Raw genomic sequence first — 18,145 nt, 5'->3', positions numbered from 1 at the left:
TGCAAATTGTATAAAAAGTAATCAGATTACGTTATATGTTTTGATTACAAAAATTGCCATGTGATCTGTAGTTAGTAATGGATTACATTTCGAAGTAATCTGACCCAACCCTGTATAAATACCAGTGTAAAATAAGACAGCAACTTTTCTAAGTATAAACATAGGCGAAGCACTGCTACTTGGGCAGAGTTGCATGCAGCACCTGAAAAGTCTGCTTTTACTTTTACTCCATGAATTTCCCCTTGGGGATCAATAAAGTGTCTCTCTCTCTCTCTCTCTCTCTCTCTGTGCGTGCTTGGCTGAGTGAGTGAGTGAGTCACTGCACGCACACAGAAGAGTAGGGTATGTATTAGAGGTGGGTGATATGGACAAAAAGTAATATCTTGCTATTTTTTGTGATTTTGACGATAACGATAATTAGTCGTTATCCTTTATGTGCCTAATGTGACCTTTTAACCAAATCAACCAATGCACTTTGACACATTTCCAGTTCTGCCCCCAGCTACATTAGAGAAGATAGATTGGCCTAACAATTTCCCAAGAGAGAGTCTGAAGCTGAAGTTCCTTTCAAAAGAAATCATGTAGGCTAGCATTTCAAGTTACAGAATAGAAACAAATGCGTTAACTTATGGCTAATGTATATGAGAAATTCCATAGAGATGCTAACGGTTAGCATAATCAATAAAAGTAGATATAGTAGTAGAGCGAACTTCAGTCCATTTACATAAGGGTTACATTAGAAGAGTTCTTTTTTTACTTTTTTTTTTTAACTGAACGAAGTAGCCGCACAAAATAAACATTAGGTGTGTGACTGACAACGTGGACCCATTAGCTATCATGTGACTTGCTCTGCTGCAGCCAGGGGCTTCTCTTGCATCTCCTGGATTTAGTGAATGTATGCAGTTTCAATGCATGATCTTGAGTGTTTTCCCCCCTTATTTAAATACTCGATAATGTCAATTTGCACATTGTTAAAACAACAATCACAATACAGTATATATCGCCCACCCCTAGTATGTATCATCTTATCTAACTCGGTAAGATGGCGAATAAGCTAATTTCCCAAAATATTGGCATGTTCCTTTAACAGAATGTTCTGATTTCTACTGTCTTTTCTAATCTTCTAATGCAATTCTGTATTAAATTATTATGTGAATGCCTTCTCTTGTATTTCTCAATTAGGGTAATCTGTGGCTCTAGACTGCGTGTTGAGCTTTCCACTGGGACTCCCCGCAGGTCGCACTATGATAGGCCACCAACCCGTAGGCCCTTTGATCCAAATGACCGTTGCTATGAGTGTGGTGAGAAAGGGCACTATGCTTATGATTGTCACCGTTACAGTCGTCGGCATCAAAGCAGGTAATCTCATCCAAATTCTGGATTATTTAAAAATAACTAAACTTAACTTTATTTTGAAATTGCTTGGTTAGTTATTAATGTTGAATAATGTACATAGATGTTCCTATATATTTCTTTCTTGTTATTGTTAACAAGATCTGTACTTCCCCTATGTTAATACTAGTTTTTTTGCAAATATGTGTTGCTGAAATGTTTTACTCTGCAAATTACATTTTGAATGACTCATCATGGTCCAAAACCTTTCAGGTCATCGTTTGATTCAGAATGTCACAATCCTTTACGATTCAATGAGGCATCTAGCAAATCCCACTCTATTGGTTGTTTCTATGACCAGAGCCCTTTTCCGCTTGACTCCTCCCCTGAGGCACCAGCCACTGATAATGGCACTTTACCCATTCAGAAAGGGCCCAAGCAAAATTGCCCTGCTCCAGACCAGCTCATCAGCCACAGTCAATTTGGTTTTCAATTTGGGTCCCTACGGTTTTGTAAGCAGAGCTACAAGACATGGTGGGCTGCAGTCCATCTTCACCTAGAAAAATCGGCATGCACCTCTATCAAGTCTCAATCAAGCAATTTGGCTGTCAGTATGATCATCGTTAGAAATCAGAAGATCTCGACTAGATGCCTGAGGTCGGCTGATAGATACTTCTAGAACGCCTAGATCTGCTAGACCTTTGGCGCAAAGAAGGGCTCCCCTGCAAACTTGCAAGGTTTATTTTAAATACCAATTAATATATCTTCTTTTCTTAATCTTTACTTCATCTCAAGTCAAATATAATTATTCTGTCAAGATTATTTCTTTTTGTAGTTTGAATAGTGTTTTAAGCAGGTAGACATTTAGCGCTGTAAGTTAGCCTTGGTTGTGTGAATGCATACTATATGAGTAAATCTCTTCTGAGACCATTGCCAGTATTATTTTTAGTTGTGTATAAGGGAAGTTGATGCTTTCAGGATTAATGGATGGAATTTGAGTAGACAGGGGAAGGATAAGCCAGTGTGTGTCTGGTAAAGACCATGGTCTGATTTTTATTTTCTTTCCTCTTCTTGGATGGAAGGTCCGGATCTCGTTCTTACTCACGCTCCCGTGGAAGGAGGTACTCATGTTCCCACTCAAGAAGCGGCAGTCGAGGTAGAAGGTGAGTCAAATACAACTTGTGTGCCAGATGATAACTTCCTGTGTCTTGATAAAAAGATCACGGTATAATATAGTTCCAAGTGGCAATCATCATGGTTGATGGCAAACCAAAGCTTGGATTGATCTTACTTTTAGCAGGATCACTAGATCACAGGCTAGAGTAGGTGCCCTATCTCGTTCCATCATACAATTTTGACATAGAAGAGGGAGCGGGAGTGCAGTGAGCGCTGAGCGAACGTGAGTTGTCGTCAAAAAAAAACTGTCGGGGGCTAAAAAAAGAGAAAGAAAGAGGGGAAAAAGAGATCACATGTCAAGGGATGCGACAGCAGTTAAATAAGTGGATGGTGAAAGGCAACAGGTAGGATTTGTGAATTCTGTGCTTGGAAGCTTGCAAATATTCATGTTAACAGACTAGCTAGCGTTTGCTAACACTGGGAATGTAGCAGCCAAATGGGGGTTTACAGCTATCTAAGAATATGCAAAAACGAGGTTGCTGAGCTGAAAACTGGAAATTATAAGGTAGCATACAATATGACAATAATCTGGAAAATATAACTAATGCAATGACTCTGGGTTACCATGGAATCATGTATAGATTTGCTCCTGTTTACTTGGAGGCTTGTAAATATTCATGTTAACAGACTAGCTAGTGTTTGCTAACACTGGGAATGTAGCAGCCAAATGAGGGTTTACGGCTAGCTTAATGCAAAACCAATGTTGCTGCGCTGACAACTGGAAAATTTAAGGTAGCATTTACAATAATTGACAAGAATATGGAAAACATAACTAATAACTGTGGTTTACCATGGAATCATGCATAGATTTGTTACCAAACTTGGAGGCTTAGCCTACAAATATTCATGTTAATGTTCAAGTTTATCTAGCTCTAATGGCAAGCATCATCATTTAGAAGAATAATGCAAACAATGCAGAATCTATGTTTAGTTTTTATTTTGATTGTGCATTAAAACCTTCCGAAATGAGTTAGCGATCAAACATGCAAAGATAATTAATACCTTTGGGTTTTTACAATCTCCATGCAGCTTTACCTTAGTCGCTATTTTCCTCTCTTTTCTGTCTTTCAAACTCCACTGCCGTAAAAGTGTATTATCGGTAATTTTGTCTTCACCTATTGTGCAAAAGCCTCTTGTTATATTAATTTCACATTCTTACAACATAGCCACAACACAACATCAATACAAAGCCTTGACACAGACACAAGGGCGTCTGCAGGAACCCCCCATATATCCATGATGGCCTTGAAGTCTTGAGTTGGTGAATTAGCTTAACATTGTTTGCTAATATAACGACTTATTTAGGCTATGATTACATCGGAATTGACGTCCACGGTGTTATGGATCCATTTGTCTGCAACGCAGTGTAGCCTACAACTCTCTTTAGAAATACAGGAACAGCTTATTGTGCTGAAGATGACAATGGGTTGAAGCACTGCAACCCTCTGCGTAGCGTGCCAGAATATCCCCAAATTCTCGGATGCACAATAAAACTTATTTCGGTAGGTCAGTCACTTGTGCAGCGCAGGCTTTTCCAAACGGACGGTGCTTACAATGCAACACAACCAAGAAGCAAGGTTTCTGGTGAGGAGCAAGATGAGGACAACCTGAGGTTGAGTGAGTTCATAAAATTGAGCAGAGAATTGATCAGCTTTGAAAATATTTAACGTTGTTTCACATCATATTGAACTCATTCCAAGTAACTTACTACTACTACTACTACTACTACTACTACTACTACTACTAATAATAATAAATAGGCTATAGTAGCAACAATGAGTGGGGTCCAAAAAGTTTTAGAGCATAGGGACACTGGGTATTTGGGCATTGAGATTGTCAAATTGTCAGGGGAGGCCTTCATGCACTGTAGAACAGTTTGGGGGAGGGGGGCGGGTTGGAAAGTTTGAGAACCTATATACTACAGTAGGTACCTGTACTGTGTCGGAAGTTTACGTAGGCTAGACTAAACTGTATGTTTTGTTTTCCTTGTCTCCCATGCAAGCTTCAGTCATCCTGACCAGGAGCCAATGAAACAAACAAAAATCCTGAACGGTATTGTTTAGAGCTAAAAATGCACCTGTACTGTATTTGACAGATGTTGGTTGCTAGTGACAAAATGTTAACTTTCAGTGTAGCACGAGCTCTTTGTAAATTAACGCACAAGATACAGTTTCAATAAAGGAGTTGCAGCTTTATTTAGTGACCAAAAACCCACTAACTTTACCTCAGTCGCCAGCCCATCTAACTTAGTTTTGCTGTCTGTTTACTTTTCATATATTATATGATATAAGATATAGGCCCATAAGTGATTTTTTTAAAATGTGGCTGTTCATTTTCTAATGGAAAATCAAGAGTGTTGTTGCCCTTTTGAATATATAACACTACTATACCTTGAATGCAACGAACAACATGACGGCATCTACGATGAGATGAGCATAGCTATCGCGCAAGTTTTATTCAAATTAGATTCATAGCTTCCCCAGGAATACTTTCTATGAGTCTCAGCCATGCAGCTGGGAGGAATGAACGACACAGACATCCTCCACGGCCGATTCCAGTTCATAATGGAGGAATATACTTTCTTCAGAAGTGTAGGGCCTACCGTGAAAACTTGGTGGGAATTGTCGTTGATTAGGTTCATGTCACATACAAATGGTAAGTTAAAAAACGTTAGTTACGTTACCTAACTTAATTGTATGTTAAACGAAGGCATTAGAAGAACACTTCGTTCATCTAATTGGTTGATTTGGCCCGTCGATAACCAACATAGGTGGTGATAGACAGATGGTTTATCCAATCAGCTAACCAGTATTTCCGCCCCTTCCCAAAAGTTCTCCAACGGAAAGTTCCCAGATGGACATGCAGAGCAAATGCGAAGCATCCATCTGGCGGAGTCAGGTTAATGGTGATATGCACCTGGATGGCTTGTGAGAGTGACACACATTTATCTGTCCATCACATGACCATATACCAAATCAAATTTAATCACATCAGTTACAAACAATAACATATAGACCTTAATGAACATTTTAACAACAGTTCTATTTGTGTGTGCACAGCTTTTTTTCCATGGCAAGGATGACCTTTGCATGGAATTGCCCCTGAGTCTAATATAAATATAAACAGAAATGAGGCTCATGAATGTTCAACACCTGTATGCTATAGTGGTGGTATCAACTATTTTTCACTTAAAAGTGTAGTATGCGTGTGTGCAAACCTTTGTATAGAACTGTAGTTTTGCTGATACTGTATTATAAGTGAATTTACATGTTCTTTTATCACTCTCACCCAGGTCTAGGTCAGGATCCCGGTCAAGGTCCAGATCTCATCCTAGAAGCAGGTACATTTTTTCTTCACCTGATAGTGAAGGCTGATTGCCAATTGTCACTGCAGGGCTCCAGACGGCAAGGGATCAGTCACTTTAGGTCAAAAAGCGATATGACAACCTCATCAGGGACGTGCACAGACATTTTGCAGGGCCGGGGCTCAAGTGAAAAAAGCCATGTTCAAAGCTATGGAATTCTGTAGCCATAGTCACTTTGGTGAAAATTTAGAAATTGTATTTAATTAACATATTTATTACTACAGTATGCATTCATGTAAAACAAGTAAAGCAAAGCATGTGTGGGGAGTGAAATGTGTGCATTTGCGCTGTCATTTTGAAACAATCAGATGTGCACATATGGAGCCCTTCTGCCTGAATGCACAGATATTGTAATTTCAAAATCCCTTGCTATTTCGTTTTGAAACGAAATCGGAACTGCTTCCATCTTCTATTAACCTAGCTCATTGTTGAACAACACTAGCCTATGCTACCCATAGACAGTAACACTACCACCGCTGTCAAACGGAAAGTTTACTTCTTCTCGTCTACACCTAGACATCACACCCTCTTCTGAATAGACTGTTCAGGATTGGTTTGTGAATGTGTGATGTGCATTGTTCACTTTGTTACTGAGAGGGAGAAAGAGTGGTTAAGTGGAGAGAGCTAGGGACGCAGAACGCCAAAGCAAGTGTTGCCGCTTAAAGCAATGATGACGGTGAAACGATGATGATGATGACCATGCTACAAGACCAAAACAGAGAGACTGAGGAGGAGCTTCTTTCCTCAAGCAATCCGTATCCTAAACAGACACAAGACTATATAAACTGCACTTACACTTTTTTACACACTTGCATATGGACTGTACACACACTGCACTTTATACTGTCTTGCTATTTATTACAAATATTTCTTGATCTTTCTTTCTTCACACTTCACACACAGAAAAAGCTGAACATCAAACAAAATTTCACTACATGCTTTACATTAGTATTTTTATGTATGTGACAAATAAACCTCCTTGTATCCTTGTAAATACTCAATATAAGTTAGACTGCACAATGTACATAGACTATAAACATGCCCAATATTACTACAATTTAATAATTCAACATTAGATAAATAAATGCTTACCACAGGAGTGCAGCAGCGAACTTGGCAGAGAGAGCTGAGTTTTGTTCAACAAACATTTTAAACCGCTGTTGAGTAAGCGTTCCCAGAATTCTGTGCATGTGTGTCAATGTGAATGAATGTGTAATTGTTAATTTTGTTTGTATTTACGTTTACCATGTGTACTATGTGCTCACGTCGTCACAACGTAACTGTAGGTCACAGAAATGTACCAGAAAGAAGTTGTTACCACATCCAGGCGATTCACAAATGTACATAGCCACCACGTTATCCAACTACGTTGCGGCGACCTATGCGGCCTGCTTTAAAAATAGGATGATAGGAAAAAACATCATTCCAGCTAAGTATTCAATAATGAATACTGAATATTATACAACATTATAATAAATGTGCAGTAAGCAGAATTTATGCATGGCTGCATGTGATATTTTTTTATCAAAATTTAGCTGTTTTGAGTTAAGGCTATGTTTAGACTATCGAATGACTTGATGATAGAGACAAACCATTTTGTGACATGATGCGCATCATCATTATGAAATTTGCAACGATGTGACTCAAAAACAATGTCTGGTAGCCTATTTGCAACATCACGCCCTGTAGTCTCTGGTAGTATATTGACATCATGCTCTGTCTACCACTCACTGTCTGTAGGCTAGCTGGTCATGCTTTGCATGTGTGGCATTCTGAAACGTCCTTAAGTTCAGGACCATTATCGCTTGGTTCAATTTGGGACCTAGCAGTCGGAATTGACCATTGCAAAAGCCACACCCCCTTAGTTATTGTTGCTCTGCCCGTCAAACTAAAAGTTACAGCCCAAGAGGCTCTTTTTGAGAACGACGGACCTGATTTCATTTAGAATCCATCGAAAGACTCCAGTATGACATGGAGACACATGTATAAAAATTCATATCTAGCTTTGTTGGGTGATAAACTTATCGGGAGACTAGTGTGATTCACTGATATTAATATTAGCTGTGCTAGATAGACTTGCATGCATGTTACAAGGACACTGGCTGGGCCATGTCATGTAATGGACATGGTACTGGGAAAAACGGAAAACATAGCCTACATTGCAGAACTACTCAACTTTATTAATTTATGATGAATAAATGTTACACTACTGTGCACAGCCCCATGCTTTTCTGACGTGACGATGCTAACACGTTAGCAGTGGTTAGCTAACTATGCTAACATTAGTTATCCTCCATATATATTAGTTATTAGTATCTCCTCCAAGTGATAATCATATTATACACAATGCTGAGAACAATTAACATCCTTGTTTATCTTACTTACATTAAATATATGCTAAATGGACTATATATTTTTTTATAATTTTTCTCCTTTTTTTTTTTTTTTTTCTTCTATTTGTTTTATCTGTGAAGTGACCTTGGGTGTCCTGAAAGGCATTTTAAATCAAATGTATTATTATTATTATTATTATTATTATTATTATTATTACATTGAGTTGACTGTGTGGCTTAATCCACAGAGGTAGTAGAGCACTGTTTTGGATGGTTTGCTAAGGAGTTTGCTTAAAGGGATATTCCACCATTTGGGGAATTACACTCATTTTCCACCTCCCCTTGAGTGAAACAATTGATTTTTACCTTTCTCCAGTTCATCCAGCCGTTCTCTGAGTCTGACGATACCACTTTTAGCTCCAGTCTAGCATAGATCATTGAATCGGATTAGACCATTAGCATCTCGCCTGCTAGCATTACATTTAAAAGTGACTACGATTTCCGGTAATTTTCCTATTTAAAACCCAAGTTAGAAAGTGTAATAAGACCAACGGAAAATGAAATGTGCCGATTTTCTAGGCTTATTTGACATGGAACTATACTCTCATTCCAGCGTAATAATCAAAGAACACCATGGGCGCAGCAGCACAATATCATGCAGCACCTGAAAATAGTCCCCGTAGACTAACTTCCAGCAACAAGGTTGAGCTGCAGCAGACAAATTGGCTAGTGACCTGGATTATTACGCCAAATTGGCAAAAGCCAATGTGTCTTTTACTGATATATTTAATGATATCTTTTGTATTTCTTATCCAAACGTTAAACTTGGCAATGCACATATGTGCCTATAGCAAGACAAGACCTGACAAGTTTGAAATCAATCAGTTACGGTTATAGAGATATGCGAATAACAGACAAACAGATAGACAAACATTCCTGTAATCAATAGATAGATAGATAGGCCTAGTAATAGATAGATAGATAGATAGATAGATACTTTATTGATCCCCAGGGGAAATTCAAGAAATTTTAATTTGATAATTGTCACCACCATGCTGCAGTCATACTATGTGCCGTAATTAGGGGTGTCACAATTCTCCAAATCCTCGATTCAATTTAATTTTCGATTTTAAAGTCACGTTTCGTTTCAATTTTCAATCTTTTTTTAATATTACTATTAATACATTCTTATGTTATTTCCTTTTTGTTGGCCTTTTCCTATTCTGTTTCAGGGGCTTTAATTTTGAAACCGTTCCAACCATGAGGTTGTAAATGGAACAAACATTAAACAGAGACATGAACATAGTGAAATGAAACAACACAAAATTATAATTTGATTGTTTCAGCAAACTCCGAAGAGACCCAAGGTTAGTGTTCATGGAATATGTACTTTATATGTATTTTAAGCCTTAAAGTAATTTTGTACTGTAACTAGATCATCTTTTCACTAAGTTGATTATTCAAGTCAAGTGAAATTTATTTCATCCATAAGAATGGAAATTACAGTGTTTACGCCCACTGTCATGCTCACATAAAAATAAATAAAAACAAGATAAAAAAACAAAAAAATAACACTGCAAGATAATAAGTTATTGTCGATTCTACCTTTGACTTCGAAGTTCGAAAGTGAGATGTAATTTCAATCGATTTCGTGTCTGTGATGCCCCTAGCCGCAATGCATAGCATTCAGTTTATTTTCAGATTTTGAGTATTAATGAAGCGCTTTTGAAGATGTTAGTAGCTCAGACATGAATCAGATCAAGGAAAACAAGCACATGGCTCAGACAGGTGTCTGCTTCAAACCCACTTTCTGGACAAAATTAAATGTGTACATATTTATTTGGTGTACAAAGTCATATTTCTAGGTTTTTACTGAGTAATATTTTGGTAATGGACATGCATTATTATACATTATGGAATGTATTGATGGCAAAATTATAAAAACAATATTTTAGTCAATTTAGAGTCTGCCCCCTCTCTTTCAAATCACTATATCTTTGAATCAACTTTTCCAACAAAGGACTCATTCTATCCTGACACGCCCCATTTTCAAAAAAGAATGTTTGACACAAAAATGTAGATGTTGGGAAAATTATGGGCACTGAGAAAAGCCTACTTCTGTTCAAAAATGAGGAAATATCATTCCAAACAAATGTCACTTTGGTTTCCTTACCCAGGCGGAAGCTTAGGAAAAAAATGTTTGTTTTTAATTTGAATTGAGTTGAATTGAGCACATCGACATGTTCACACCCTCCTCTTTCTGTTTGTTTCTAGCCACTCTGATTCCCGGAGTGAAGGTGGGAGCCCAGAGTGAGATGATTGATCCAATGTTTTTCACAACTCTTTAGCCATGCTCTACTGCCATAGTGGATATGTAGGCTATTTAGTTAGCAACTAGTTTTGCAGTTTGAATAATGCCCATTAAAACATTGATCTCATTAGAATAGGGGGATTGTAGCACCATGACACTGCTGTATGCAATACTTATGGTGTGGATACCTTGGACTTTGAGAAGTTTTGTTAACTGTATCAAAATAACTTTGCTCTGTGATGATTTTGTCAACCATACAGTAGTTTTTCAATTTGTGTGTGTGTGTGTGTGTGTTACTTAATATATTCATAGTAAACACAAATTAAGATAACTGACACAATAGATTAATAAATTATTTGTATTTATTTCTTTTGGGGGTCCAGTTATGAATAATCTGTTTACTTGATCCATCACACCCATCTGTTCCTAACTTGTTCATAACTAATAAATCAGTGAATTTATACTTAACATGTACCAAAGTGCTTACAAAGCCTTTCCCCCTGAACTCCTAAGACAAAGCACTCAGGCAATAGTGGCAAGGAAGGAAATTGTTTTTAAAAGGAAGAATCCTTAATCAGAACCCATCTCAAAGATGGCAACAGGGAAGCAGAGTAGAAAGAGAGAAGAAGAAGCAGATGGAGTCAGTGGCAGATAACGTAATTCACAAATCAGTCTGGGGGAAGCGTATCAGAATACAGTAACTGAGGTAAACTGTATGATACATACAAGACTGGCCTTGGGTGAAAAATGCAGTGAGTACATTCAAAGTATCAGTTGTACAAAACAGAGCAGGAGCAACAGAAGTTACTATTATAATGATAAGTCGTGTTATGAAACAAGGAATGAAGTCAATGCTGTGTCAAAGGGTCAGAAAAGTCTACCATGCAATGATTTAAAACAATAAAAGGTGTTCAATGAACATGTGTCTTTTTCAAAGGTGAATACTTTTATAGGCACTGTACATAAGAAGAGTTAAAAATTAAGGGCCGAAGTTGACTTCTGCAAGCTGATCGAAAATCTGTAGCTTTATCCCACTGTATTGATACTCTAATGGCCCTTTTCCACTATGGGGTAAAACCCCGGTGTCTGGGGTAAAGCCTTGGACTTTTTATGATTGAGGCCGGACCGGGACCGCGGCCTCAGGTAGGCCCTGTAGTAGGGCAGGGCCGAATCGGGATTCAACCGAGGACTTTTGGAATGGAATACGGTAGCTTTTTTAGGGTTGCCTAGCAACATAAGTGACATTGCTTATTTTTGTGAAGAAAAACGATCTACATAAAAAAAAAAAAAAAAAAAATATATATATATACATATATAAAATATATATATATAAAATATACATATATAAAATATATATGCACTTTGAGTCCCTTTTCTGGTTTGTTTTGGATGAACTAGAGTGGTGAACACAGAAATGTTGACGATGGGTCCTCTCGACTTTTTGACTCGTTGAGAATCTCCTTTGACTGCTTCTGAGTGGCTGGCTTCAGGCATGCACAAACATGTCCTTAAAACTAACCTTAACGTTCGTTTTCAAAACTGCAACTCACCGAGTGGTTAGTGATGTTCGTTGATGTTCCAAAACAAGTAGCGTAGCGAAATACAGTTTCTGTCGTGTTTTATTTGGCATTTTGTAAAATCCCATTGATTTCTGTTGGAAGACTCATTGCTCGTTGATATTACTGCACTAACGGAAACGGAAAGGAGGGCTGTTTACATTTGGTTCTAGTCTTTTCGCTCGACTGTGACTGTCCCGCGAGACCTTTTTTTTACTGTCTACGCATCAGACTCAAATATTGAGCGGAAGTTTATACGCGGTTGTGAGGTATCTGAAAAAATAGTTCCACAATAGCTAATAACACAGATTGAAATCATACATTGTGCCAATATATTTGTTTTTAATCATCAACAAACAGCACTAACCACTCGGTGAGTTGCACAGTTTTGAAAACGAACGAAACGAGTCAAAAAGTCGAGACAGGACCCATCGTCAACATTTCTGTGTCCACCACTCTAGTTCTTCCAAAACAAACCAGAAAAGGGACTCAAAGTGCTAAATACCGGAATTATCCTTTAAGGATACAGGTTCTTACAATGTTATGACTTGTTTAAATGTCCTTGTAATTAATTAACCGACTTACTGAGTAAATGAAGGTGTTTTGAGATAGGTCTCCCCATGTATGAACCCTTTAAAAGTAAGGATGTAAAGATTTTCAATGTACTGGGTACCCCTTCATCTTTTTCGACGTGCATGGTACCCAGCACATTGAAGACTGATGAAGAGAGTCATGTGGCATGGTGCAACAAAGTTACATAGTGTAATGCCAGGCGTTCCAGGCATGCATCAGCTGTGAGAGAGAGGCAATTTGTCAGTGTATCATCTTTTTCAGGTAAAAAATAACATACCATTGCTTAAATAGCTTCATTAGCTCCAGGCAATATGTCATCCTGATGTGATTGCTGTTTCAGAGGGCTATGTGGGTTGGACAAGTCAGAGACAGAGGGTTACTGCCACAGACTCTTACCTCTGACAGGAAATAATGACCTCTGGAGGGAGATAACCCATTATCTACAGTTAAAAGACAGTAATAAAAAAGTGTGAATAAGAATTGAATGCAACTTATGTATATTTATCTTCTAGTGTGTTTTCTAGTGCCACTTTGTAGTGCACGTCACAGAAACTTAAAAGGCTTGAAAGCTTAGTGAGTCTTCTGACCAAAGCTATATCAGGTTTTCAAGTTGCTCTGCAGTGTGTCTGATGTACTCTCATTAACCTTAATTAAACATTAATTTTAATAAATATTTCATTTCTGAATTGAGTTAACCTAGCATAGGTTGTAAGTAATATGTAAGTGATTCCATGTTGTTAAACTGTCTCTGACATGGATGTGGTCTTACACGCGTGCACACACTCCCCTTTGCTTAGCTGAGTGACCTCCTATGGAGATCAATAGCTTGTTTTTTTCTGTCTGGATGAGCAGTGGAAACAATAGATTCCTGGGTGCTTTTTTGGCTTTACAGCAGAGGCAGGAACAGATAGAATCTATTAGTTGTTTTTCTTCTCTAATATAGGGGACGTGAATGCCTGTGTTTTTCTGTATTTAGGCAAACCCTCCTGCTCTCCACTTAACCTAAACAAAAATGTTTGATATAAGAATATAGCGATATCTTTAAACCGTGCTGATTGAGGTGTTACATTCCATAAATTGGGACAATAGAATCCTAATATGTAGATTTTGAATTTAGTTTTTGAGCCCAGGTTTTGAGAGTGATATCAGTGTGGAAACTAATTGTTCTGCCAGGTGGGTTAGGTTATGCCTGGGTGGCAAATTAAATATTCAGTTACATTTTACTTGACAGTATCGACACTGTCATGAACATGTCATAAACAAGTCATAAATGTTTATGACATAACGCTTCTGTTATTAAGTGTCATTCGTTTTTTGTCATAACAAGTTGGGGTTAAGAGTAGGGTTAGAGGTTAGGGTTAGGGTTAGGGTTCATGTGTCATGACAGTGTCATGTCATTCTTATGTCGACACTGTCAAGTAAAGTGTTACCAACTATTCTGTGTGGATTTTTGATACGTGTGTGGCGACATAGTTTTCAATGCAAGGGAACATTTGAGTGGCTCTTAAACTTTACACAAAGCAAAATAAATAATCAACTTATTTCATAGCATTGTCTACCTGCAAATCACTCATAGTAACAGTATTTAATCGTATGGCCAACCCACATATTACTGTAGCCTATAACTAGATGACAGTTTGGGCTACAGACATCGAACTGCCAAAGCATATACCCAAGACGGATCTATTTCCACCTGATCAAAACTTGTGGTGTTGCCTATGGAGTATTTATAACTCTTTCAGGTACAGTGTATAGGCTTTTATGCCTTTATTGATAAATGATAGTAAGGAGAGTCACAGCAAACAAGTGGGAGAGAGATGGGATGGGGTCGGGAAATGACTCAGATTGGACTCGAACCTATTGTTGTCTTGAGCATTCTCTCTCCCTGGTAACAACCTTAATTGATTCAACCTGAACCCTTCAATAAAAGACTCTGAATTTGAACTTCTGGGCTCTTGGGTCGCTCTTCTGTCCGTGACAGAACGATCTGACCACTATGGAGTGAAGAGCCCGAGATGACTGCCCTACAGCTGACTGGAACGCACTGAGGGAGGAGACATCAATCGATGGCTGGCGACACGCTTCCTTCTCCAGCTAGGCAACCAACAACAACAGCAATCCAATCCAGCAGCAACAACAGATCCAGCAGCAACAGCAACAGCTTCAACAGCCCGAAGCGTCACAAGCTCTGCTCACCATCCGTCAGGGGCAATCGGACAGTGGCAGACTTCCATTGACTTTCATTACCCTGGCCAGTCAAAGCTCGTTTAACTCGGAGGCACTGGTGCAAGCCTTCCTCCACAGCTTACGTGGACTATATCAAAGACGAAGCTTGTTTCTGACCCGCCCCCCCAACGCTTTTGATGCCGCCATTGACCTTGCCGCCCCATTGACCGTGATACAGACCGAGGAGGGAGAAGGGGCGTCTCAGTCAACCTGCCATCCCAGACACGGGTCGATTCCTCCTGTCCAGCCCCTGCCTGTCAAGTCCCAAGGTCGCCCAATCAGCCTGAGGCCATGGAGATTGGCCGTGCCTCTCTGACTCCCGAGGAGGCGCCGGGCGCCGCCTAACCTCCAACCTTGCCTCTACTGGTGGTGGGAAATCACCGTGGTCGCCACCTGTCCGCAAAAGCCTGAGCTCACCAGGTGTAGGGGATCGGGTGAGCTCAACAAGTCTTCAGTCTCCCTCCCCATCCGAAAACCCCTGCTTCATCTCCGCCTTCAGCTTTCCGACCACGACTCATAACGCTGGCCGCTTGTAGACTCTGGAGTCAAGCAAAACATCATGGACCCGGAGTTTTGCACGGGCAACTGGGCGTGAACCATCATCAACTGGCACAACCCATTCCTGCACCCCGATCCCTGGATGGACATCATCTGGGCACGGTCACTCACATCTCAGCCCCTGTGACAATTCTGCTGTCAGGAAACCACCAAGAGTCCATCCAGTTTCACCTCCTACACTCACCTGGCCAACCACTCATTCTCGGATACCCGTGGCTCCGTCAGCACAACCCCCACATCGACTGGGAGACAGGAACAGTCCGTGCGTGGGGAAGGAGTTGTCACCAGACCTGTTTAAGGGGGGCCACCCTGCCCGTTCACCGGAAATATCTAGCGCTACCCCGACATATCCAATGTTCGCACCTGTTACCACAGCCTCGAAAGAGGTGTTCAACAAATCCAAGGCGACATCTCTACCCCCACACAGACCCTATGAGTGCGTGATTGATCTCCTGCCTGGCACAGCACCTCCCAAGGGTCGTCTGTATTCACTGTCAGCCCCGGAAAGAAAGGCCATGGAGGACTACATTAATGACTCTCTTGCAGCCGGGATAATCAGACGTCTTCTTCCCCAGGAGCCGGATTCTTCTTCGTCGGTAAGAAGGGCCGGTTCTCTTTCGCCCATGCATAGATTACCGGGGTCTGAACGACATCACGGTTAAGAATCGCTACCCACTGCCCTTACTTTCGTCTGCCTTCGAACTGCTGCAGGGAGCCACCGTATTCACGAAGCTGGACCTTCGCAATGCCTACCATCTGGTGCGGTGAGAGAGGGGGAGACGAGTGGAAGACTGCGCTCAACACACCAACCGGCCACTATGAATACCTCGCCATGCCATTCGGACCTCACCAATGCCCCAGCAGTTTTTCAAGCCCTAGTGAATGATATCCTCAGGGACATGCTAAATACATTCGTTTTTGTGTACCTTGACGATATTTTAATATTCTCAAAGACTCTGTCAGAACACACGCACCATGTCCAGTTGGTCCTGCGCCGCCTGCTGGAGAACTCTCTTTTCGTTAAGGCAGAGAAGTGCGAGTTCCATGCCAAGACCGTTTCATTCCTGGGGTATGTGATCAACGAGGGCAGCATTCAGATGGATCTCACGAAGGTGTCGGCTGTCACGTCCTGGCCAGTCCCTGAGTCTCGGAAAAAGTTGCAACAGTTCCTGGGCTTTGCGAACTTTTATAGGAGGTTCATCCGAAACTATAGCACAGTGGCTGCACCACTCACGGCTCTAACCAGCACTAAACAGCCGTACCAATGGACAGCAGCTGCTGATAAGGCCTTCAATAGCCTCAAGACACGTTTCACTTCCGCTCCCATCCTCCAGATGCCAGATGCAGCAAGGCAGTTTGTGGTGGAGGTAGATGCTTCGGACGTGGGAGTGGGTGCAGTGCTTTCTCAGAGAGCAGCCGAGGATGGCAAGATGCACCCCTGTGCCTTCTACTCCCGTCGGCTAAGCCCAGCTGAATGCAACTACGACATTGGGAACCGTGAGCTGCTGGCCGTCAAGCTCGCCCTTGAAGAATGGCGGCACTGGTTAGAGGGGTCAAAGGAACCATTCGTAGTGTGGACAGACCACAAGAACCTGGAGTATATCCAAACAGCCAGGAGGCTGAACTCCCGTCAACAGCGGTGGTCTCTGTTCTTTACCCGCTTCAATTTCACGCTCTCCTACCGCCCGGGATCTCGCAACATCAAACCTGATGCCCTTTCCCGGATGTTTCAGAAGGACGAGATCACCGCCATGCCAGCTCCCATTCTTCCCAGCCACTTTGTCGTAGCGGCCCTCACCTGGGAGATCGAGAAGCAGGTCATGGAGGCTCTTCTGAACCAGCCAGGCCCAAGCACCAGCCCCCAAACCGCCTGTTTGTTCCAGCAAATCTCAGGTCACCTGTGATCCAGTGGGGGCACGAATCCCGTCTGGCCTGTCATCCCGGCATCACTCGCACCCTTCATCTGGTCCGCCAGCGGTTCTGGTGGCCGCGGATGAGACGGGATGTCCAAGAATTCATCCGAGCTTGTCCCACTTGTAACCAAACAAGACCCCCAACCAGCCTCCTGCTGGGTTGCTGCAACCCCTACTGCATCCAAGCGGCCCTGGTCCCACGCTTTCACTGGACTTTGTTACGGGTCTTCGCCCTCTGATGGACACAGTCATCCTTACCATTGTTGACCGCTTTAGTAAGATGACCCACTTGCCTCTTCCTAAACTACCCTCTGCTAAGGAGACCGCCCAGGTGGTCCTGGAACATGTGTTTTCAGATCCATGGCCTACCCCAGGATATAGTGTCAGACCCGGGGCCGCAATTCTCAGCAACCTTTTGGAAGGAGTTCTGTCATCTCCTTGGGGCCACCGCCAGCCTATCATCTGGATTCCACCCGCAGTCAAACGGCCAAACTGAATGCATGAACCAGGAGCTGGAGAAGGCACTGAGGTGCGTGGCCTCCCAAAAATCCCTCGGCCTGGGCTCAACACCTGCTCTGGGTGGAATATGCCCATAATTCACTCACCAGTTCCGCCACCGGGCTCCTCCCCTTCCAGTGTGTCTCACGGGTATCAACCCCCCACTGTTTGCCAGCCAGGAAGCCGGATGCCACCTGTCCGTCTGCTCTTGCGTATGCCCGCTGCTGCCGCCCGATTCCTTGGGCCCAGGCTCGCACTATGCTCCTGAAGTCAGGAACCAGCTCGCCCGTCGGTGCCAACCCGAC

General features: G+C 41.5%; 1 protein-coding gene across 3 annotated transcripts in view; it reads left to right on the top strand.

Annotated features, from left to right (window-relative positions):
• Nucleotides 1-18,145, top strand: part of srsf7b (serine and arginine rich splicing factor 7b) — a 65,661-nt gene that overhangs the window by 13,568 nt on the left and 33,948 nt on the right. Inside the window, exons 3-6 of one of the 3 annotated variants that reach the window (XR_007194106.1) lie at nucleotides 1,183-1,359; nucleotides 1,606-2,069; nucleotides 2,415-2,495; nucleotides 5,801-5,848. Coding sequence is in view for 1 of the 3 variants with exons in the window: in XM_048248257.1 (XP_048104214.1) it covers nucleotides 1,183-1,359; nucleotides 2,415-2,495; nucleotides 5,801-5,848; nucleotides 10,480-10,519 (346 nt within the window). In the remaining 2 variants the exon portion in view is untranslated. Of the gene's footprint in view, nucleotides 1-1,182; nucleotides 1,360-1,605; nucleotides 2,070-2,414; nucleotides 2,496-5,800; nucleotides 5,849-10,479; nucleotides 11,773-18,145 lie in introns of those variants that run through there. The other 2 variants (XM_048248257.1, XR_007194107.1) reach the window with 2 other exon arrangements.

The sequence above is a fragment of the Alosa alosa genome, chromosome 7 (assembly GCF_017589495.1).
Source record: "Alosa alosa isolate M-15738 ecotype Scorff River chromosome 7, AALO_Geno_1.1, whole genome shotgun sequence".
Taxonomy (NCBI): domain Eukaryota; kingdom Metazoa; phylum Chordata; class Actinopteri; order Clupeiformes; family Clupeidae; genus Alosa; species Alosa alosa.
Note: the sequence above shows the minus strand (reverse complement) of the source record. Positions and strands in the feature narration are given on the sequence as shown.